We start from the raw sequence: 22,456 nt of genomic DNA on the forward strand, positions 1-22,456 counted from the left end.
TCTTTTTTTAATAAATCCTTTGCCGCGCGTTATGTACTGATTGATAACTCAGTCTGGGAGAACAAGATTTATTTCAGTACCAGTTGTAATTAGGTTTGAGCAAACTTCCAGTAATTGCAAATACTCTTACGTCGGTGCTTTGTGTCTATTGTCTTAATGTTTTTTTTTTTGGTTGTCTCGTACCGATCTTTTGAGTTAATTTGCTGATTTGTGCAGGTTGTTATTTTATTGTACTGTTACACCACTGTCCCAGCTTCGGGATGGGTTGCTCACAAACATGTAATTGTACTGTTACACCGCTGTCCCAGATTAGGGGGAGGATTGGGATCCCGCTAACATGTTTAACCCCGCCATATTCTGTATGTATGTGCTTGTCCCAAGTCAGTAGCCTGTAATTCAGTGGTTGCCGTTTGTTGCTTTGTTATACATATTTGTGTTTCGTTCATTTTTTTGTACATTAATTCGGCCGTTAGTTTTCTCGATTGAATTGTTTTACATTTTTGATTTCGGGGCCTTTTATAGCTGACTTTATAGAATTTAACATTTTTCCCAACAGTTCTTAATTTAGTCCTGGTATCTATAATGAATTTATTCATACATATTTTACAATCAAAAACATGTCAGCAGATTATAGCTTTAACAGTTCCTTTAATAAATGCTCTACAGATTGGACATCTTCTTAAAGCTGGAGCACAGTTAATGCATGCAGCCATGTGACCACATTGGAGAAAAACGATGGCCACAGGTTCGTCTAGACAAATCTTACAGGTTTGTTGATCTTTTAAATTCCTGTTTTCTTCCTCGAGGCTCCTTATAGATGCTGAAAGAAAATTTTACATATAAATAGACGGGTACAATCATAATTAAGTTCATACCAATGTTTGTAATAAATACTTTCCCCGAAAGATAGAAAAGGTCAATGAATATGAAACTAATAAAAGTTGAGGTCTAAAACAATTGTTTTTACATATACAACTATATATTTGTCTATGTTCCACTGAATGCGAATAATTTAATATCAGGTACTAATAACAAAATAATCATTAAAAAACCAAGTATTACAAAAGAAAATAACAATATTAATCAACGTTGTAAACATTGTAGATTAACTTTTATAAATTTCCAACTTTCAATTCGTCATAAGTGTCGTTTATATCCAATGGTATCTAATAATACATCTCATGGTTGCATATGGTTATACATATCTGTTTATCTGTGTTATGTTCTTTCTGGAATACCTCTAAGGTTGATAGATATAAATATACTCACATTCCAGTGTTGGGTCAATTTTCTCAATCTTTTCTGGGGTTTTGTTGGAATGTTCTTTATCGTCTGCTTCTTTTTCTGGAGTTGTATTATGACTAGGAATTGTCAGGTCAGAGGTGGTATGGTGATTTTCACTCGCTTCTTTTTCATAAATGGTATCTAGCAAAAGTGAAGCCGTAATATCTGTAAAACAACAAAGATTCAATTTCCGTTTGATGCATATCATCAAAGTACAAAAATGTAGCAAACAAACAGAAACTTATGTCAATGTTCTGTATTTCTTTCATTCATACTGTACGTATAATGGAGGTGTAAAGTAAACGAGTTTATGCTGCAATGGACCTTTCAACTGTACAAATACAGGTGTACAGATAACACTAGACGATAAACGTAAACTAGACGTTTGTACATGTAGTCTCCTGGTAGCCTGCGTCTGTTGCGAACGTGCGGTTATTATCAAATTATTGTGTACATCAGAGTTCAATTTGGGGTCCTCACTGCAGTCCGCGTTCAAGTCATGTAAAACTAACCGTTTAAGCTCAATGTTAAATTGCAGGATAAGAATAAACTTCGCACAGTGTAGGAAAGCATAACATTTACTTATAATCGCTACGAAAGAGGATAAAAACTCGGAGAGCGTTGCTTTTTTCTCTGTTTCTAAAGCTCGGCAAATAAGTTTTATATTTTCCTATGCTGTACGAATATTGTATATATCAATATAAACAATACAATAGAATTGTGTCAAAAATATTCTGGCTGATGTGGTCGTTTGTACTGCTCAGGGTATTTTTGTATTAGTGTTATTTATTTTTTTGGAGACATTATACACAAAGTTATTCATGAAGTGATTTTTAGTAAATACTGAATAAATTGCTACGAAAGAGGATAAAAACTTGGAGAGCGTTGCTTTTTTCTCTGTTTCTAAAGCTCGGCAAATAAGTTTTATATTTTCCTATGCTGTACGAATATTGTATATATCAATATAAACAATACAATAGAATTGTGTCAAAAATATTCTGGTTGATGTGGTCGTTTGTACTGGTCAGGGTATTTTTGTATTAGTGTTATTTATTTTTTTGGAGACATTATACACAAAGATATTCATGAAGTGATTTTTAGTAAATACTGAATAAATTGTTTTTAAAGTCAACGAGTGCGAATTTAGGGGAATATTCTCCTACTTCCTAATACTACTCAAGATTGCATAGAGATACAAGTATATTACATAATATTTATTTACATTTACAAAAAGTGTAACAATCTAAATTCATATTGTCACTTGTCAGTTGTGTGTTTTAGTGGTTGATATTTCACGCGATCATTACACACCTTCATATCATATGATAGAGGTTTTATTAAAACTTATTTCTGTTCATAGCACACTCTATATTTATTTCTGTAAGTGATCTTTGCTTAAATAAGACAGAATTGTTTTTGGAAAGAAAAAATACTGCCTTTCTTTAAAAACATATATACATCAACACAACCTATATAACAGTGTTAACTTATGAAATAATTTTATTTTGAAAGTCAAGGTATTTTATTTTGTTCATTAAAGAAATATATAGAAATCATTACTGAACAAGTATTGGGTCTGATTTATAGAATTATGGTGAAGTTAGAATTCAATTGGCTACAATGAAATGTAGAAATTTAAACAAGATACGGACAGGAAAAGATAATTAACTACAGTATGGGTATCCAAGACTCGGTTACGTTATTGCATTATGCTGACGTTATATATGATACTAACAAGCACTCTATACTTTTTTTAGAAGGTTAAACTTGTAACAGTTAGAATGGGAAAGACAAAGTGATCGTCTAGAATAGTATAAATTTGTACATACCATGTATTCCAGATTCTTTCAATCGTGTATAAGCTGTCTTTACAACATCAGATTCGTATCCAAATTCAAGAATAGTTTGCACTGCTGGGTTATTTATTTAACCATCTATTCCAATAGACGCTTTCTTCTGTTTGTTTTCTGTCACCTGTAATATTAAGGAAAAGTAGCTGCATCTGAAGGAATACACATTAGGAGTGTACGTGCACATCATACACACAATTGTTTTTGATTTCTGCCTTAGTTAAAAGGTATCGGTAAATTGTTTTTTGAAAACACTTCAAATTTATCTATTTTCTAGCTTATTTATCAAACTGTCATAACTGCAGAGTCTGATTATCGATTTGTACTTACATTTTCAGCAGTTTCAGGATTTGTCCCTCGCTGTACATCAGCAATGAACGTTCCCCCCTTACATTGTATGACAAATGGACACATGGGATACCATCGAGCATGTTCTGTCCAAGGCAAATCTTCTTCCTCCCATCGTCTTAAACCACCCCCACAAAAGAAACATCTGCAGTGATCCTCGGTACCTAAATATAACATTTAAAATTCATTATAAGTTAAATTATAAAATTGAATAAAAAAATGTTCTCGGAAAGGCAGCGCAAAATTGTTAAAAATATACATACCTGCTCAATAAGATGTCATTTATCGTTTAAATTTGGAAACTGCCTTTCCGTTTTATATCTCCAATTTCCTGGAAAAAATTCTTAGAAATGATTGTATTTCTATAACTTATGTAAAATTTCGTTTTTAAGTAAAGCCTAAATTGTCTAATATCTGTATCTTCATGCAATTGTCGATATTCACAACTTAATCATTAAAAATCGAACTACTTCTAATAATGTTTGGTACACTCAATTAACAGTTAATTACCAGTATAAAAGAAACCTGCATTTACCAGATCCTCTGGTGTTTGAGACATGTATAAAGGCCAGTTAGTAAATGATGAAAATCGAGTTGTCTTTATAGCATATTTAGGATTTGGTGTATAAGCTGTCTTTACAACATCAGATTCGTATCCAAATTCAAGAATAGTTTGCACTGCTGGGTTATTTATTTAACCATCTATTCCAATAGACGCTTTCTTCTGTTTGTTTTCTGTCACCTGTAATATTAAGGAAAAGTAGCTGCATCTGAAGGAATACACATTAGGAGTGTACGTGCACATCATACACACAATTGTTTTTGATTTCTGCCTTAGTTAAAAGGTATCGGTAAATTGTTTTTTGAAAACACTTCAAATTTATCTATTTTCTAGCTTATTTATCAAACTGTCATAACTGCAGAGTCTGATTATCGATTTGTACTTACATTTTCAGCAGTTTCAGGATTTGTCCCTCGCTGTACATCAGCAATGAACGTTCCCCCCTTACATTGTATGACAAATGGACACATGGGATACCATCGAGCATGTTCTGTCCAAGGCAAATCTTCTTCCTCCCATCGTCTTAAACCACCCCCACAAAAGAAACATCTGCAGTGATCCTCGGTACCTAAATATAACATTTAAAATTCATTATAAGTTAAATTATAAAATTGAATAAAAAAATGTTCTCGGAAAGGCAGCGCAAAATTGTTAAAAATATACATACCTGCTCAATAAGATGTCATTTATCGTTTAAATTTGGAAACTGCCTTTCCGTTTTATATCTCCAATTTCCTGGAAAAAATTCTTAGAAATGATTGTATTTCTATAACTTATGTAAAATTTCGTTTTTAAGTAAAGCCTAAATTGTCTAATATCTGTATCTTCATGCAATTGTCGATATTCACAACTTAATCATTAAAAATCGAACTACTTCTAATAATGTTTGGTACACTCAATTAACAGTTAATTACCAGTATAAAAGAAACCTGCATTTACCAGATCCTCTGGTGTTTGAGACATGTATAAAGGCCAGTTAGTAAATGATGAAAATCGAGTTGTCTTTATAGCATATTTAGGATATTTTGGTTTTTCAAGACAAATGCCGATGTTCATTGATGCTGAATCTGAAGCCGAAGATCGCACCGAATCTACAACTGTTTGTGTTAATGTTCGTTGTGGAGCAACATGTGTATCTGGTATACGAATGAGACCAGTTGTGTCGTTTCTAGAGTACACGGTTTGCGTCTGGTTCGTTCTTCTCTGTGATGAAATGGCTTCACTGCTTTCCGTCTGCCTATCAGAAACATTATTCACTTGGTTTTCGGTTAGTTCACTATTTCGAGATGACATTGTATCCTTGTCAACTGGAACGATATGTCCATGATTTCTGTCAACTGTAACGATATGTCCATGATTTCCGTCAACTGTAACGATATGTTCATGATTTCTGTCAACTGTAAACGTATTTTCATGATAAACTCTTGCTTCAATTGCACGTTGTTCCTCTACAGATTTACAATGTTTCTCATTGACTACTGATAAATTTTCGGCATCTGCTGCATTACCACAAGCGCCTGTGGAAGATTCTGCTCCACCATTTGCAGAAATAGTCCACACATGATGTTGTTTTGAAGTAGCACTTAAATGTTTTATAACAAAAGGACATTCTGGTGCCTTTTCTTTGTTAATTACTTTTGGATCATCTGTTGATTTCCAGTGTTGTTGTTTTGACCCGCAAAAATTACAGATTACTTCGTCTCCGTGTCCTTCATAGTAATAACCAGCTTTGGCCAGCCTTATTACTGAAATATTTGTGTTTGGATAAGATGCAAAACTTGATAATCTACACCACTCAAACTGCATAGATTCCTTTAAAAAGCTGGATTGTTTTGATTGCTGTTGATCCACAAATTTGTTATATTCCTCAGGGTCCAATAAATACGTCTTGAAAAACGTTTTCGGATAAAAATGAAATGATCTCACAAATCTGTTCAGCCATGCTTTACATTTCGGCATGTAATAATCTTTTTCTGACTTCAATGTCATCCATGTCATTTTATTATGATGATCATGAATTAAACTGTGACTATCCATATGTTTTTCGAATGTATCCATAAACTCACTTTGAACTGTTTTGACAATAGCCATGATCGACACAACAAATTATAGTAACAAGCACGGCATAGTTGGATGTTATTGTCTTTTGTTTAATGACAATGTTCCCCGTATAGGTTGAGGTTGACTTTTGCCACTTCTCATCATCAGTACATGATGATCATGTCCGGCATTGGACTTGTCCTTATCTTGGTAGATGATATCATATTCTTGTCCTGTTCCTAGGTTTTCATCATTTATTGGTACAGTCATGATTAAGGTTAACTTCTAATTCTCTACGTTGTTTGTAAAAAGAATATCGGTAATGATATATAAATGGTCATATAACAGATGTATGTGAGATAAATACGCCTATAGATATTACATAAAATCATGTACATGTGATCACGCATGATCGTTTTCACGTGGTTTGAAAACAACTTACATTACATGAAAATAGACAGTAACATGCACGAACGGGCGTTTAATAGAATCATTCTAAACAAACTTGTATTTACGCACTTGTGTATTTACAACATGTAAATGACTTTGGTATTGGATTTTTTTCACATTTAAGAGAAGCTAAAGACACCAAAGGGACATTCAAACTCATAAGTCAAAAATAAATTGACAACGCCATGGCTAACAAAAAGACAAACAACAGTACACAAAACACAACATAGAAAGCTTAAGACTGATCAACAGGAACCCCATCAAAAAATAGGGGGTCTCAGGTGCTCCGGAAGGGTAAAATTACCGGTCATTTTCGACAGTTTTGATGAAGTGAACCCAACATTCTCCGACTAAATATCTGAGGCAGCATATAACGTTTTCTTTTCTGAACTAATTTAAATCAGACTGCATTATATTTGCTGTTTTTAATGCTATTTGAATTTATTCCAAAAACAGTTTCAGATTCAATAACCCCAAATTCAGGCAGAAGTCGATAAACCAATTATTTGACACTTCGTTATATTTGTCTTGGTCTTCCTTGTTATGAAGGACCCAATAGGAGTTGTATGTTAGAAATTAGAATGTCAACAATTTTAAAATATTTAGCAGAGATGCACAATAGAGCTCATAGCATTCCTGCAAATACAAAGATATATGAATAGCTGAAAGAGCAATGCTTAAAGGGAAACAAGGCAAAACAAAGGGTATTCTAACAAGGGTATTGCAAGACCTGTAGAAATTACTGTGAATTCAGAAATTATTGGGTGCATTTATTATTGCGATTATTGAAGAATGGAAAAAACTGCATATAGATATTTGTATCAGATACTAGTATTAGAATGGATGTTGTTATTATTGCGTTACTCACCAAGTCGCCTCATTCACATTTATAAAACCTCGCAATAATTTCTGAATTTGCAGTACTTCGGTACTGGCATGAAATTACGGATATTGTGTTATCAAAATTTGCTGTTCCAAAAAATGTTTTGAAAATATTTGAAATTAAGGAATATATCTTTCTCGTGCAATACTCTGATTTCTGTCCCGGCTTTGGCTATACTTTTTGTCGTTTGGTTTTATCAGATCTTCAATTATTTCGTTTTCTTCAAGTTTTAGATATCCAAATATTTTGGCCTTGTTGAAAATCATGCAAGTGCCATTACGAACAAAGAGTCAAATGCACACGCTGTGGATTTATTATGTAATTTCCGTCGTTTGTTCGTCATTATTTATCGTGCGAAATTTTACAGTCGGATGTTTATTAGGTTTATATGATGGCCACGGTATGTGGTAATCAAAATATGATATGGGTAATTAGCATAGGATAACTAATCATTTTTGTAGAATTTAAAAAGAATCATAAGATTTCATATTACACTTCTCTTTTTCGTTTAGTTGAATTAAAAATCAAGTTTTGAGGTATCCATCTTCTTTCTCAAACATGGTAGTTTTATACTACGTCAATCATCAGAATTTCATGAGGCAGCAAACGTTTTGTGTCCTATTAGGAATGAATAAATATTACACTTTCAGTGTACCCTAAAATAGAGGACCACCATGTCTTAGTTTATGTTCTACTAGTAGTATCGAAGTTTTAAACATACCAATTCTTATATTATTATTTTTTAAGGCAACATCTCTTTTTCCATAGAAAAACAAAGGATATGGGGTATCAATCCATGACACAAAATCAGTATAAGAACAGCAATAAAAAAAACACACAAAAAGCAACGGAACAGCGCTTTGATTGCTGTATTTAATCTCAAAGTCACATTGAGACCTTCCACACGGAGCAAAAAGGCTCTCAGCTCACTGCAAGTGCAAAAAGAATTTGAAAAGAATTCGTAAAATGTTACACCATCAAATTGGGCACGGTCAAAAAGGAAAGTACATATTTAAAACAAAGTAGTTCTTACGTATAGGTGTAAACATAAAACTATGCAAAACTATTTTTGGTAAGTTATATAGATATCAAATGAAAGGTGAAGGACTGGTGATCCTTTCCAGTTTTCCAACAAGCATCTTCCCTATAAAATCGTATCATTTCAATAGATATAAGAAGATGTGGTATGAGTGCCAATCAGACAACTCTCCATCCAAGTCAAAATTTATAAAAGTAAACCATTATAGGTCAAAGTACGGTCTTCAACACGGAGCCTTGGCTCACACCGAACAGCATGCTATAAAGGGCCCCAAAAATTATTAGCGTAAAACCATTCAAACGGGAAAACCAACGGTCTAATCTATATAAAAAACGAGAAACGAGAAACACTTATGAACCACATCAACAAACGACAACTACTGAACATCAGATTCCTGACTTAGGACAAGTGCAAACAAATGCAGCGGGTTTAAACGTTTTAATGGTACCAAACCTTCACCCTTTTTCTGAAACAATAGTGTAATATCACAACATAGAAAGACACACTATAAAATATCAACTGAAATAGCTTAACTCAATCAAAGGACATATTAACACCAGTGAACATACACTGAACAAATAAATTTGACCTACGATACAATGTAAATATAAAATACATAAACTAAGGGAAGAATAATAAAAGTAACATGTTATACCGCTATGAAATGTTAAACAATTTAAGAAAAACAATATGCTCGAACAAAAATATCAGCCATTTGCAATTACTTTAAACACAGGTAAATGAAAATAATTTTGTTGTTAGGTATACGTGTACTACGATAGCCTATAAGGGTCACAAAAAAAAATATTTATCGCGTAATTACGAGATAAATATCTTGTAATAACGAGAAAACTATCGCGTAATTACGAGATAATTATCCCGTAATTACGAGAAAACTATCACGTAATTACGAGATATTCATTTTTTATCTCGTAATTACGAGATAATCATTTTTTATCTCGTAATTACGAGATAATTATCGCGTAATTACGAGAAAACTATCGCGTAGTTACGAGATAATTATCGCGTCATTACGAGATAACTATCACGTAATTACGAGACAATTATCTCGTAATTACGAGATCATCATCGCGTAATTACGAGAAAACTATCGCGTAATTACGAAATAAGGAGTTTTTTATCTCGTAATTACGAGATAATTATCGCGAAATTACGAGAAAATTATCGCGTAATTACGAGATAATCATTTTTTTATCTCGTAATTACGAGATAACCATCGCGTAATTACGAGAAAACTATCGCGTAATTACGAGATAATAATTTTTTTATCTCGTAATTACGAGATAATCATTTTTATACGCCCGTTTACGGGACGTATTATGGTATACCGTTGTCCGTCTGTCCGTCCGTCCGTCCGTCCGTCGTCAACATGTCGGACATTAACTCAAAAACGCTTTTACTTATTTGCATAAAACTTTGGTGAATTGTTTATGTCTATTGACGTGAGCTCCCTTTAGATTTTTATATATTTTAGATTTTACGTTTCCGAGTTACAGGGTTTTATTCATAAAAAAGGGGGATTTTCCAGTTTTCGGACAAAAAATAAAAAATGCTTTCAGCAGTTCTTATAAAACTTTTGGTGAATTGTTAATATCTATTGATGTAAGCTCTGTTTAGAATTTTATAAATTTTCATTTATCATTTCTGAGTTATTGTTTTTTATTCATTAAGAAAGGGGTGATTTTCCAGATTTCGGACAATAACTCAAAAATGCTGTCAGCAATTCTCATGAAACTTTGGTGAATAGTTTATATCTATTGATGTAAGCTCCCTTTACATTTTCATAAATTTCTAATATGACATTGAGAATTAATTGAACTTTATTTGTTTATAGTCTGACAACAGATTTACTAAGTATTGCGCAACAGCACAGTGTATTGCACAACAGCAAGAAATCTTTAATTGAATATAAATTCAATTCATATAACCAATTTCAAGTTCTTTGACTACATTTATTCAGAAACCTATAATATGTCAAATATTTAATTACAAAACCTGTATCAAGCTTGAATATTGTGTCCATTTTTGCCCCAACTGTTCAGGGTTGGACCTCTGCGGGCGTATCCAGCTGCGCTCAGCGAAGCAGTTTATTTTATCTCGTAATTACGCGATAGTTTTTTCGTAATTACGCGATGATAATCTCGTAATTACGCGATAATTATCACGTAATAACGCGATAATTATCTCGTAATTACGCGACAATTATCTCGTAATTACGAGATAAAAAACTTCTTATCTCGTAATTACGCGATAGTTTTCTTGTAATTACGCGATGATTATCTCGTCATTACGAGATAGTTTTCTCGTAATTAGGCGATAGTTTTCTCGTAATTACGAGATATTTATCTCGTAATTACGAGATAAATTATTTTTTTTTGTGTGACCCTAATAGGCTTTCGTAGTGTACAGTTCAAATAGAGAAAGGAAATATTTTTACAAATAAATAATTTTGATGTGCAAAGTAAAAATTTATAGTAATACCAAACACTTATCAAAGCTGGTTTATAGGCCAGATATAACCCTGAATAACATTAAATAACAAAAAAAGCAAAAAAAGCATTACAATTAGTATCAACAGGTCAAATAAACAAGAAAGTACGATTTGAGAGTACTCGCAGTTACTGACAGCTAGTTAAAATCCAAAAAACAATTAATAATAAAAATTCATGCATCAGAGACTAAAATCAACTAAAACACATCCCAGGGATTTAGTATTTTAACGTCATGGACAGTCAAAGAAGACATGACTAGTGCAATGCCAAAAATAAATGTATCGGCAGGCAGTAGGATAGTTAGGAGTTCAAGTAACCTCTTTATAGATCAAAATGAACGTGGGTGTGTCTTTATACATCCCGTTTGAAAAGAATACAAATTTAGTTATGTTTTAATTTGCTGATGACAAAATCGATATTAGTGCCAATGTAAACTATATTCAAAGATCTAATTACAACATTGGTAAGATAACCTTTACTAATAAGTTTGTTTAAAGGTTCGATGCGTTTACACGGATCACATAGTGATTTCCGCGCTTTAAGTACAATATTACAGTAAAATTTAGGATGTGAAATACCGTTTTTAATCAGTTTTCTACAGGTACAGCCAAATTTACTAATCAAATCTTTGTATCTATGAAAGAATTTAGTAAAAGTTGTACGTAATATATGGTAACGAAATCCCTGACTTAATAATTTACCAGTGACGCATTGATTACGTTCGTTAAAATCTATGACATCACTACACACACGGGCATAACGAACGAGTTGGGATATATAAACAGCGTATGATGGAGCCAAAGGAACATCGCCGTCTAAAAAAGGAAAATTAACAATAGGGAATGAAAAGTCGTCTCTTTTGTCGTAAATTTTCGTATGGAGTTTTCCTTTAGAGATTGAAATGTCCAAATCTAGAAAAGGACATCTACTGCTGTTTATGTTAGATTTAGTTAAAGTAAGTTCTATTGGGTAAATTTCGGTAGTATATTAAAAGAACTCTGGATTATTTAACGAAAAAATATCATCTAGATAACGGAAGGTATTGTTGAATGTATCAACCAAATGTAACAATGACGTGTCTTTACTGAGTTTGGTCATAAACTGAGATTCATAGCAATACAGGAATACATCTGCTATTAAAGGGGCGCAGTTAGTGCCCATATGAATACCTACTACTTGTCGATACACTTTATCGCCGAAACGTACATATATGTTGTCCAGGAGAAAATTTAGAGCTTCAATCATATCTTCACATTTCCAGTAAGTGTATCTAGCATACTTTCCTTTTTTCGTTACAGAAAAAGGCCTTAAGCGAGTTACAACAAATAAATTTGTAATGAGATTTTTCAAAAGACCATTTAATTAAATATGAAAACTTTTTCTTGATAAGATTGTGTGGAAGTGTAGTATAGAGAGTAGAAAAATCATAACTGTCAACAGAATTAAAAGGACCATCAAAAGCATGTATTTTATCTAAAACCTGTAAAGAATTTTTAACATGATTAATACCATTATTTTCATAAGCTTTATTACAAAAGTTAATAACAAGTTTTTTTATAGTAGTAAGGGAGGTAGTTAGAAGCACTGATAGATTGATAGTAGAACACTTACTAGATGCGGAGATGAAACGGAATTTAAATGTTTTTTGTGCAATTTTGGTAACCAGTACATAGTAGGGACTTTCAAATGTTCGGAAGAGGCTTTAAGCTGGGTACCTTTTTACAAGTAATTTGTGACGAGACCTTTGTACTTGTAACACCGGTTTGTGTTCTGTTAAATTGTTAAATTGTTTTACTTTCCGTTCCTTTCTTGGACAATTCTTTAATGCTGTATTATTCTTTTTTATTTTTTATGCATTTTTTGTATCATGCATGCATATATATTCTGCATGTAAAAGAAACAGATATGCCGTAACATGGAAAAGCTTTACTAGGAATAACTAGTCAGAGCTTAGAACATAGACCCTCTTTTTTTCTTTCTTGTATGAGCATTTTTTTAACATTTCAATATTTTTTTTATCTATTTAACCCGGACTAAAGGCAGCACTTATAAACTAGTGTTTAAATTGTAAAATTGTGGTTAAATGACGAAAGCAAGCACAAATGGAAATAAGTTAAACAAAAATCATGAATGTATTACAAATATTTTAAAACAAATAGAAGAAAGGGTGAAAAAAGGGTACCCATACCCAATCGCCTATTTATCGTGAATAATACTTGAGGGTCTGGGTGGAGTTTACAGAATATAGAATTATGGGGGAAACGCAGAATAACGAACAAAACATATAACATAAAGAGAAAAAAAAGACCAAAAATATAAAGAATAGAAAATAAAAGAGTGATCAAATAGAGAATAATGAGAAAAAATATAAAGAATAGAAAAAAATTTTGTTGAAAAATTAAAGAATACAAAATCGATTGAGTCAGGACCATCTATCCAGACCCTTATACTTTTGTAGTTGTCCAATTTTTTAGCATATTATGTTATTTGAATGATATAAAATGAAAACACATTAATAACCGCTATGAATTGACACAGATTCAAATAATTTACAACATTCGATTTTTTTAATTTATGTTATCAATTTTACAGGGGTGTAGCTAGGTATCAAATAAACTGTAGGCACAAATTGGCTTGGGGTCTGAGGGCCGCCGGAAAACGGTTTTCAGCATTTTAGTTGCAAATTTTGTGTACAAAAAACACATAAAATTTACTGGTAATTTTTATCATGATATATAATAAACATGAAAAAAAATCGAATGATATACACAATTTTACAATAAACCGTCTGACTGATTAATTAACCGGCAGCACAATCGGAAATATAAAAACAATATTTGGAATATGCATTGTCCAGCGTGAATCAGCGCAGCCCTTCATTAAGCCGAAACCCTGTTTATAACAAATAGTTTCATATCTATTCCACTCTGATTGAGGATAGTTGATATCATACATCAATTGATAGTACATATTGACGATCCTACATTAAAAAATAGGCACATTAACACTGAGACTACTATATGATCATACTATCCTTTGGACTACGCATCGACCATTCATCTTTTGATACTTAAATATTCACCATCCCCCAGGCACACAAACACACAAACACATACCAACTCAAACTAAATGGCATGATGCCTCATGCAGAAGTTCTGTTCTGTTCATACTTTTTTAGAAAATTCAATAATTTATATTTTCTGATATATACCGTGTACTGTAAAATCTCTGCCTGCATAGGGATTAGAATAATAATATCCATTACACGTAGATCTGAGAGTACTACTCGAAGTTACTGAAAGCTAGTTGATTGATTGATTGCTAAACTTCCAGTGACAAATAGTTCATACATGCTAAAGAAAAAAACAAATTTACAATAAATACAACAGGTACCTAAGTCCTGTAATTAGAGCGAGGGTCGTCCAGGATGAAGGTCTTGAAATTTGGAAATACCATGCATTGGAAAATTAGGGTTAAAGGATAGGAACAGAAATTGTAGTAGACCACCTATACGAATTCCTCAAAGAGTTGTTGTAAGTTTCTTAACGTGCAGAGAGCGTGGAATTCTCTCTACACTAGGCATCTGACAGACGTGACTGCATATTTATACATCCAAACGCCCAAATTAGGCAAGGGTCGGATGAAGACAACATGGAAGGCTAGTTGAAATATAACTAATTAATAAAAAAAAAATCATGTATCTAAGAATAAAATGTCAGGGTTTTGAGCATGTTGAGGTTCATTCAAGTATTTGTTGATAGAAGTGAAATAATCTGAACCAAAGTTCTAGTTTTTAGTTTCTATATAAGGTGGAATATATTGACATACTGTTGTTCGGTGTGAGCCAAGGCTCATGGTGGAAAGGCCATACTTTGATTATAATGGTTCACTTTTTACAAATTTTGACTTGGATTGAGAGTTGACTCATTGACACTCCTACCACATCTTCTTATACCTATATTCAATAATATCCAAAACTCCATTCACTAAGGGTGATAGACTAGTTTAAAAATTCATTTGATAATTAGATACAGAGTTTTGACGAGTTCACGTGCATCTACAGATAACATTGTATATTATTTTTTTAATTTTAATTAGAAAAAAATATTTGTGAAAAAGTTATGTGTAGGCACGTGCCTAAAGTGACTAACGGCAGCTACGGACAAACTAGTGTCGCATATCTATCAGAAGTTGTTAAAATATATTAATTACACCAAACAAATCGCGGCTTAAAAGCCTTTTATCAATTTTATGTAATGCACGCGTACGTTGATTGTAGGCCCCCTAGTGTTACCACATGTCGAGAAGACTTCAAATGGAAACACAAGATAATTAATTACAAGACGACATGGATCAATAATTTTGTATATGTATGATCACTTGGTATTATTCTCTATGTACGTGCAACGAAGATGACAGACAAGTGGACATTAGAAGGAGGGAAGTTGAAAATAGACGGGAGCTGTCTTCCAGTTTCGTAAATATGCAACATTCATCACAGTTCAAGAAATCAGAGGTTAGTTTTCTCAGTAAATTAGAGGTGGGATTAGGGGTGGGGGTCAAGGATACTGGGATCCCCTCATGGAGCGACATTTATGCGTAATACATACTAGACGTTTTACAAGTCTCACCTCTAACGTTGCCCTGCTCGTGCCCCTTTTGAAATCCTCGATCGATCCGCATCTGCGAATATCAATTTTCATAAGTTTTTACGATCGCACTACATAGATTAATATCGATCACTGTATAATAAACAAGAACAACTTTTAATATAACATTTAGATACATGATAGAGCAGTGACACCCACCTCTTGATTGGAGAATATATCAAATTTCATTTTAAATATAGAAACTCTCTACTCGCCATTATAGACTCAGTTTTATCGATTACTCCCCCTTTCAATATCCCTGGATCCGACCCTGAAGACTATACCTTAGAAAATTGTATGATAAATTTTGAGGAAAATCTAGAGACTGAGGTAATTTAAAAGTTTAAACATTTAACTGGCTTTTTTTAAACAAGTATCTTAGAATGCTGAAATTATGAATCATAATTGATGTTTTATAAAAGTGTCCTTTCTTATCTCTTTGCAAAAGGTTTTGAAAGTGCAGAAGATTAAGTTAATATAACTCATATCGGCGTTTTATGTTTCCGGAAATTGGCATTACTTTTCCAGGAAAAAAAATATGACGTTTCCGGGAAAAAAAAGTTCACGTTTCCGGAAAGAAATACCTTACTTTTGCGGGAAAATAGTTACGATTCCTGAAACAAAAATAATTATTACTTTTCCGGGAAAATATTTAAGGAATACCTATTGAACGAAAGCAAGGTCATAATAAATTGTAGCCAACACGTCGTACAAAGTCCACAGTATTACATTCACCATTTAAAAGTTTTGTGGTTTTTTTTTCAACAAGGAAGTCCATCTTCTCCTTTTCATATTTTCGAACGGGTGCTTTAATAGATAAAGTTCTCATCTTTACGATGATATTGTTTGCAGTTTTGATAGCACATCGACAAAGACTAAAAGGTTAGGATGGCTAGCGTAAAACTGCTCGTTTAAGTGGAAATTAAAATACTCGGAACCATTGGTTGGTGGAAATCTCGAATTGCCATCTATATAAAATTCCTATATGTAATCTGCAAACTTCATGCATTTATCGTCAGATGGAGCGTCTGCTATTAATTCTACAAATCATTCTTCAATATTATTGTTTGGCAAGTAAGCGAAACCAAAGAAATGTGTCAGCAATTTTTTCCAAAATCCGAATCTTTGTCCTTGTAGTCGTAGTCAACTGGTAATATCTTATATATTGTAGATTTAATATCAGAAACGTTTTTGTATAAAAGCGTAAAATAAATAATTATCTAACATATATTCAAATATTTATGATTGAATTCCAGGTAAATTTCCGGAAAAGTAATAAATACAAATTCTGGAAACGTATACTTTAAGTTTTCGGAAACTTAGTATTGGAACTTTGAAAAATTAGCGGAAACGCAATACACCCACTCATGTTTTGACAATAGTTTGGCCTTAATTGCAATTAGTGTATTAGAAGTCATTATGTTAAAAATGCGTGCAATGTATCGGTTAGTCTATGAAAAGGAATATACTATGAATTTTAGAGCGAGGGGCTTGATATGTGGTGTGCAGTTGTACAATCATTTGCATATCTTATTTCTACGGCGATTAGATCCGGCTGCTCCTTCATCGTCTATTCTCTCTGAAACATTTGCTTACTTTACATGTTAAAGTTTTTGATAAGGTTAGTTTAAGATGAACCATTATTGGTAATATTACAATGCTATTTGGTATCTATAGCTTTATTAGAATTTGCACTTCTCATTTCTCTGGAGATTATATGGGTCCACCTCAACCATGATTCATTTAGTATAAAGCTATTGCATGTGTAGCATGTTAAAGTTTGAGTTTGGGTCAGTTTCAGGAGAACCACAGACTAATATGACATTTATGTAAAATGTTGATATCAGAAAGAAGTTGAACTATAGTTTGAAAATCATTGCTTATTAACTTTTATACCCATCTGCTCATCGTCAATACTTATAATATTCAACTTCTTAAATAATTCAAAAGTTATCTGACGCTTTTTTAAAAAACAGTCATATTTGACGCAATTTTAATATGCTTAGGGCAAATTTTTCTACGCACCTATTTAATTTGCTTATGATGAAATGCCACTTAATACTAGTATCCCATTTTGTTCTTGCAACAATTTCAATATGCACAAAAAGGGTGCATTGTGCAATCTGAGTCAACTTTTTATGTTCGGGAGTTAAGCCACTTTAAAATGTAAATTTTAGGGAAAGTTGTATGACATTTATGAAAAGATTTAAAAGAACAAAAACAAAAAGAGACCTCTAGATCTGCTCCTACACTCCTAACACAGCAATCACCTAATCTGTATTGTTGTCTGTTCTTCCACCCATCTCTTCTTTTAACAACCATTTTCATTACATTTTTCTCAGAAATTACTTGGCAAAATGACGTCATAATTGGTCAAGATTTTGACGGGGATGAATTGGAAAGTGTGATTACTTTTATGGACATCTACTTCCTATTTTCTCACACTTTGAGTTACAAGTGGGTATGCTTAGCATGAACACTCCACATCTTTGCAGGACTATTTGCCCTTGGGCACCTTGAATCTGATATAGTTTTCAGCAAATTAAAGTTATGCTTATTGATTTACACTAATTACTAATTTAAAAACAAAGACTAGTACAGAACATAATAAAGAGCAAAAATCATTCTAGGAAAACTATCAGAATGAGGATAATAAAGAGGTATGTTGTATTATCTCCATCAACCTATTAACTCTGTTTGTATTTTTTAAACCAGGATCTGTCAATATGGTCATGTTTGATGACTAGCACATCAATATTACAAATTAACTCTTAATGTTTAATGAAAGAATTTGTCCTTATCCTAAGATTATTATAAAGAGTAGTTTAGCAATTTTATTTAATGTTTTTGAGAATGACTAGGGGTTAATTTAATTGTATCAAAAGGCAATACTTATGCTCTTGAAAAAATGCATCATTGGAAAATTGTCATATGCAGTATGATAGCTACAAGTAAGGTGGTAGATATCGTTTATTGATTAATAGATTGTTGTTTGGTGAATATACAAGATTCCTTTTAAAAAGATGACAGAGTTGAAATATAACTTTATCAGCATAAAAAAGCTTTTTCAGTTAAGGCAACGTAAAAAAAAGGGACAGATGTACAGTTTGTAACGTGATATCGAGTTCATGTTTTCTTTGAATAGAGGATTATATCACTTTTATGCTTGGAAAATTATTACTGGTATTGATTCAAATATGTTATGAATGAATATGTGTATGACCCCTCCGTAGCGGTGGGGGCATCAAGTTTTACCCATGTCTGTCTGTCCCGTCCGTCCGTCCCGAACGTCCCCAAACTTGGTTGTTCTCTAACTTTAGTTTATCTAAACCAAATGATATAAAACTTATTCAAAATGCTTACATGTATTACCACAAAATACATATCAAGCTCGAAATTGGGTGGCGTTACTTTTACCCTTCTTGAGTTATGCCCCTTTATAAACATAAAAATTACTGGATTTTTCGCTTCTGTTCTCTAATTTTAGTTTGCCTCAAGCAAAATTAATAACTCGTATACACAATGTATACGTATTACAATAAAACACAGATCTACCGTTCTTGAGTTCAGCCCCTACATAAACATAAAACATTGCTGAATTTTTCTTTTCCGTTCTCTGACTTTAGTTTGCCTCAACCAAATGTTATAAAACTCATACACAATGCTTATTACCACAAAAACAAATCAGGCTCGAAATTTACTCGCATCACTTTTATTGTTATTGAGTTATGCCCCTTTATAAACATAAAAATCGCCGAATTATTCATTTCCGTTCTCTAACTTTAGTTTGCTTCAACCGAATGTTATAATCACAAAACAGTCTTAACTTCGTGAATCCTGTATCTGAATGTGGAAGTTGACTCGTACATATTTACAAGCGGGGGCATTTGTGGCCCACAGACACATTTTCAATTTATTTTTTATATGAACTGTTTTTTTTTTTTTTTATTTAATCTTTCAGATAGCTTTGGTTGAACGAAATAATGAAAACATGTATTTGGGAATATTAGAAGATACAAAGCTGACATTTACAAAGACAATTGTTGGAAAAGTAAAGAAGAGTTTTAAGATGAAAAATTCCAGCTATATCATTAAAAGATCAGATGTCCAAACGATTGATACCAAATACATTATAACGAAGACAGACTTGTGTGAAAAAAACCCAGAATGATTCTAACAGATGACCATTGACAAAACATTAAACAAAATGTTCAGGATTATATAAGCAAACAAAAATGACTTTGATGTATTTTTTAAAATGTTTGTATGCCATCACATGATAAATCGAAACAATAAGGAAATTGATTTTTGGCCATATAGCATTACTTTTGTTTTACATGCTTTCTGAACTGTTCCACTGGAATATTTGTGATAAGATAAATTGGACATAATCATAATTGCAATAATTTTGGAATATTTAATAGTATTGAAAATGACAGAGGAAAAAGGTATAATTCATGAACAAAACAATCTTTATCAGTTTGGCTGTCATGACTGTAATAAATAAGACCGTTGGAATTTTCTTTTAAATTTTTTTTTTAAATTTAATCATGTCGAGTACATTTATAAATGACTATACCATCCTGTTTTTTTTTTTTTATCATGGTTGAAATATTGATGGAGTAATTATTTTCTGTTTCCTAAATGTACTTATTTAATTATCTTGTGAATATATTTAATATCAAAATTCACAATTTTTAAAACATCCTATGTTGCAAAATAGATAAACATTTCAAAGGATTTTCAAAATAAAGTTTATTTCATTTATATCATAAAAATCATAAAGCAATTTGAATGTAGAATAAATTTATTATGTGTCTCAACCTTAACATAATTACTGTACTTTCATAATAAATTTATTTTATATATTATTATATAAAACAAATATCACATTGAATGTAGAATAAAATTATTCTGTGTCTCAGCCTCGCCATACAGATAAATTTACTTTCAAAATGAATTTATTTTATATATTATTATAATCATAAATTTTAAAAAACTTAGAGTGTAGAATAAATTTATTCTGTGTCTCAGCCTCACCATATAGATTACTGGACTTTCAAAATAAATTTATTTTATATATTATTATAATCATAAATCACATTGAATGTAGAATGAATTTATTCTATGTTTTTCTCGAACTTATAATAGATGTTAAGGCTTTATAAAATAAATTTATTTCATATATTATTATAATCATAAATCACATTGAATGTAGAATACATTTATTCTGTATCTCAGCCTCACCATACAGATAACTTTACTTTCAAAATAAATTTATTTTATATATCATTATAGTCATGCATCACATTGAATGTAGAATAAACTTATTCTGTTTTTCTCGAACTAATAATAGATATTAGGGCTCTATAAAATAAATTTATTTTATAAATTATCATAAATACAGAAAAGTACCATGCATTTAGAATACATTTATTCTATGTTGCATCCTTTACAGAGAGTTGACTGAAAATGTACAGCTAAGTGTAGAATTCAGTATAAATTTATTTTGAAATGTAACAAATAAATACTAATATAACAGAATTGTCTTCGTTTTTCATCTTTATTACTCAAATACATGGGTTATAGAATAAATTTATTACATTCTGGTCCAAATTTAGCCCCTAATTGCACTTGTCAGAAATTAGAGGGAAAAAAGAGGAAAATTGTTTTTTTTTATTGTTTATTGTTGTATGACGTCAGAGAGTGAAATAACCACGTTTATTTTACATGTGAAATTATCGGTTTTTATTTGACTGGGAAATCAATGTAATTTATTGCTACCAATGTAATAATTGTTTATAGCATTACGTGACAAATCTCATTATTACATGTAGTTATGATTAAGTAAGATTACGTAACTCATATTATATCGTTTTCATGCGAATGGTCAGTTGGATACCAGCGGTCAAACTGTACGGACGCCGTGCATTTTACAGTGACATTCATTGTATTTAGTATAAAACATTTATTGGAATTACCAGTTGTTTTATCTTTTTGGAATATTTACCATTCAACTTTTATTGTAATTGTTTTGCACTATTGAGGAAGTTATATATAAACCATCGTAAAGTTTAACTTCGTTTTGTTGACTTTATAGCCAGTGAGTTTCCCCCCGAATTCTTAATATAACAGGAACGACGAAAACCACTGTTATACATTTCCCCATTTTAATCAACGGAATAATTTTGCGGATAAACTTTGCATTGGAATGGACACAGTCATAAGGGGAATCTATAAATGGTTCCGGTCTCGGGATCAGGAGTTACTGCTCATGCTTCGAGATAACTAGACCCACCCATGTTCATGGGAGAGATTTATCGACATTGAAAGAAAACGTCCGTACTCTAATGAATCACAAAATCTCTATAAAAATTGCACATACACAAAATATGTAGAACCCGGTTGTCATCTTAAATGTGAAAAGATAGTAAAATTCCAGCTATTTGAGTACAACTTTTCTTCACTTCAACAGAGTCTGAAGAATAGTTTAAATTATATGTTCGCCATAAAGATGTTTATTGATTTTTTCGTACATCTTTTATATTTGTTTTCCTATATTGATACCAAAAACGTAGACACACGTGTTTTTCCAATTCAGAAAAGTAAAAGATAATAAAAAATATACCAATCCGCAAGTGAAATGTCATAAAGAACAAAAAGTTCTAAATCCCCCACCCACTGTACCCCCTAAATTTAGATATTGTCAACATACTCCTTAGTTAACCGCCCCTTTCTTAACACTAATTCTTACTGAAAACAATTTCTAATTGTTCCAACCTAGCCATTGCAACGACAATTGCGAAAATGTTTTTGCATGTCTAGTAAAATTTATTAA

General features: G+C 32.0%; 1 protein-coding gene across 3 annotated transcripts; it reads right to left on the reverse strand.

Moving 5' to 3' along the window:
- Nucleotides 1-1,302: 1,302 nt before the first annotated feature.
- Nucleotides 1,303-6,224, reverse strand: LOC127701244 (uncharacterized). 3 transcript variants are annotated; one of them, XR_007981927.1, is made up of 4 exons: nucleotides 4,959-6,224; nucleotides 3,465-3,646; nucleotides 3,114-3,258; nucleotides 1,303-1,449 (listed from the first exon to the last, which is right to left on the reverse strand). XR_007981927.1 is itself a non-coding variant. In XM_052205070.1 (3 exons), the coding sequence occupies exons 1-3, from the start codon at nucleotides 6,133-6,135 to the stop codon at nucleotides 4,177-4,179; spliced, it is 1,407 nt and encodes a 468-aa protein (XP_052061030.1). In that variant the 5' UTR covers nucleotides 6,136-6,224; the 3' UTR covers nucleotides 4,107-4,176. The 3 variants fall into 3 exon arrangements, 1 of the variants encoding a protein (XP_052061030.1); XR_007981916.1 differs by lacking the exon at nucleotides 3,465-3,646 and adding an exon at nucleotides 4,431-4,612; XM_052205070.1 differs by lacking the exons at nucleotides 1,303-1,449; nucleotides 3,114-3,258; nucleotides 3,465-3,646 and adding exons at nucleotides 4,107-4,224; nucleotides 4,431-4,612.
- Between the last annotated feature and the right edge of the window lie 16,232 nt (nucleotides 6,225-22,456).

The sequence above is a fragment of the Mytilus californianus genome, unplaced genomic scaffold (genome assembly GCF_021869535.1).
Source record: "Mytilus californianus isolate M0D057914Y unplaced genomic scaffold, xbMytCali1.0.p SCAF_1, whole genome shotgun sequence".
Lineage (NCBI taxonomy): Eukaryota > Metazoa > Mollusca > Bivalvia > Mytilida > Mytilidae > Mytilus > Mytilus californianus.

Excerpts from the sequence above, each read along its gene's own strand:
- LOC127701244 (XM_052205070.1), bottom strand. The coding sequence starts at position 6,135 with ATGGCTATTGTCAAAACAGTTCAAAGTGAGTTTATGGATACATTCGAA. Across the intron at positions 4,613-4,958 it reads TGCAGGTTTCTTTTATACTG|GTACCGAGGATCACTGCAGA; the intron begins GTAATTAACTGT and ends TGTTATATTTAG. Across the intron at positions 4,225-4,430 it reads ATCCTGAAACTGCTGAAAAT|GTGACAGAAAACAAACAGAA; the intron begins GTAAGTACAAAT and ends TTAATATTACAG.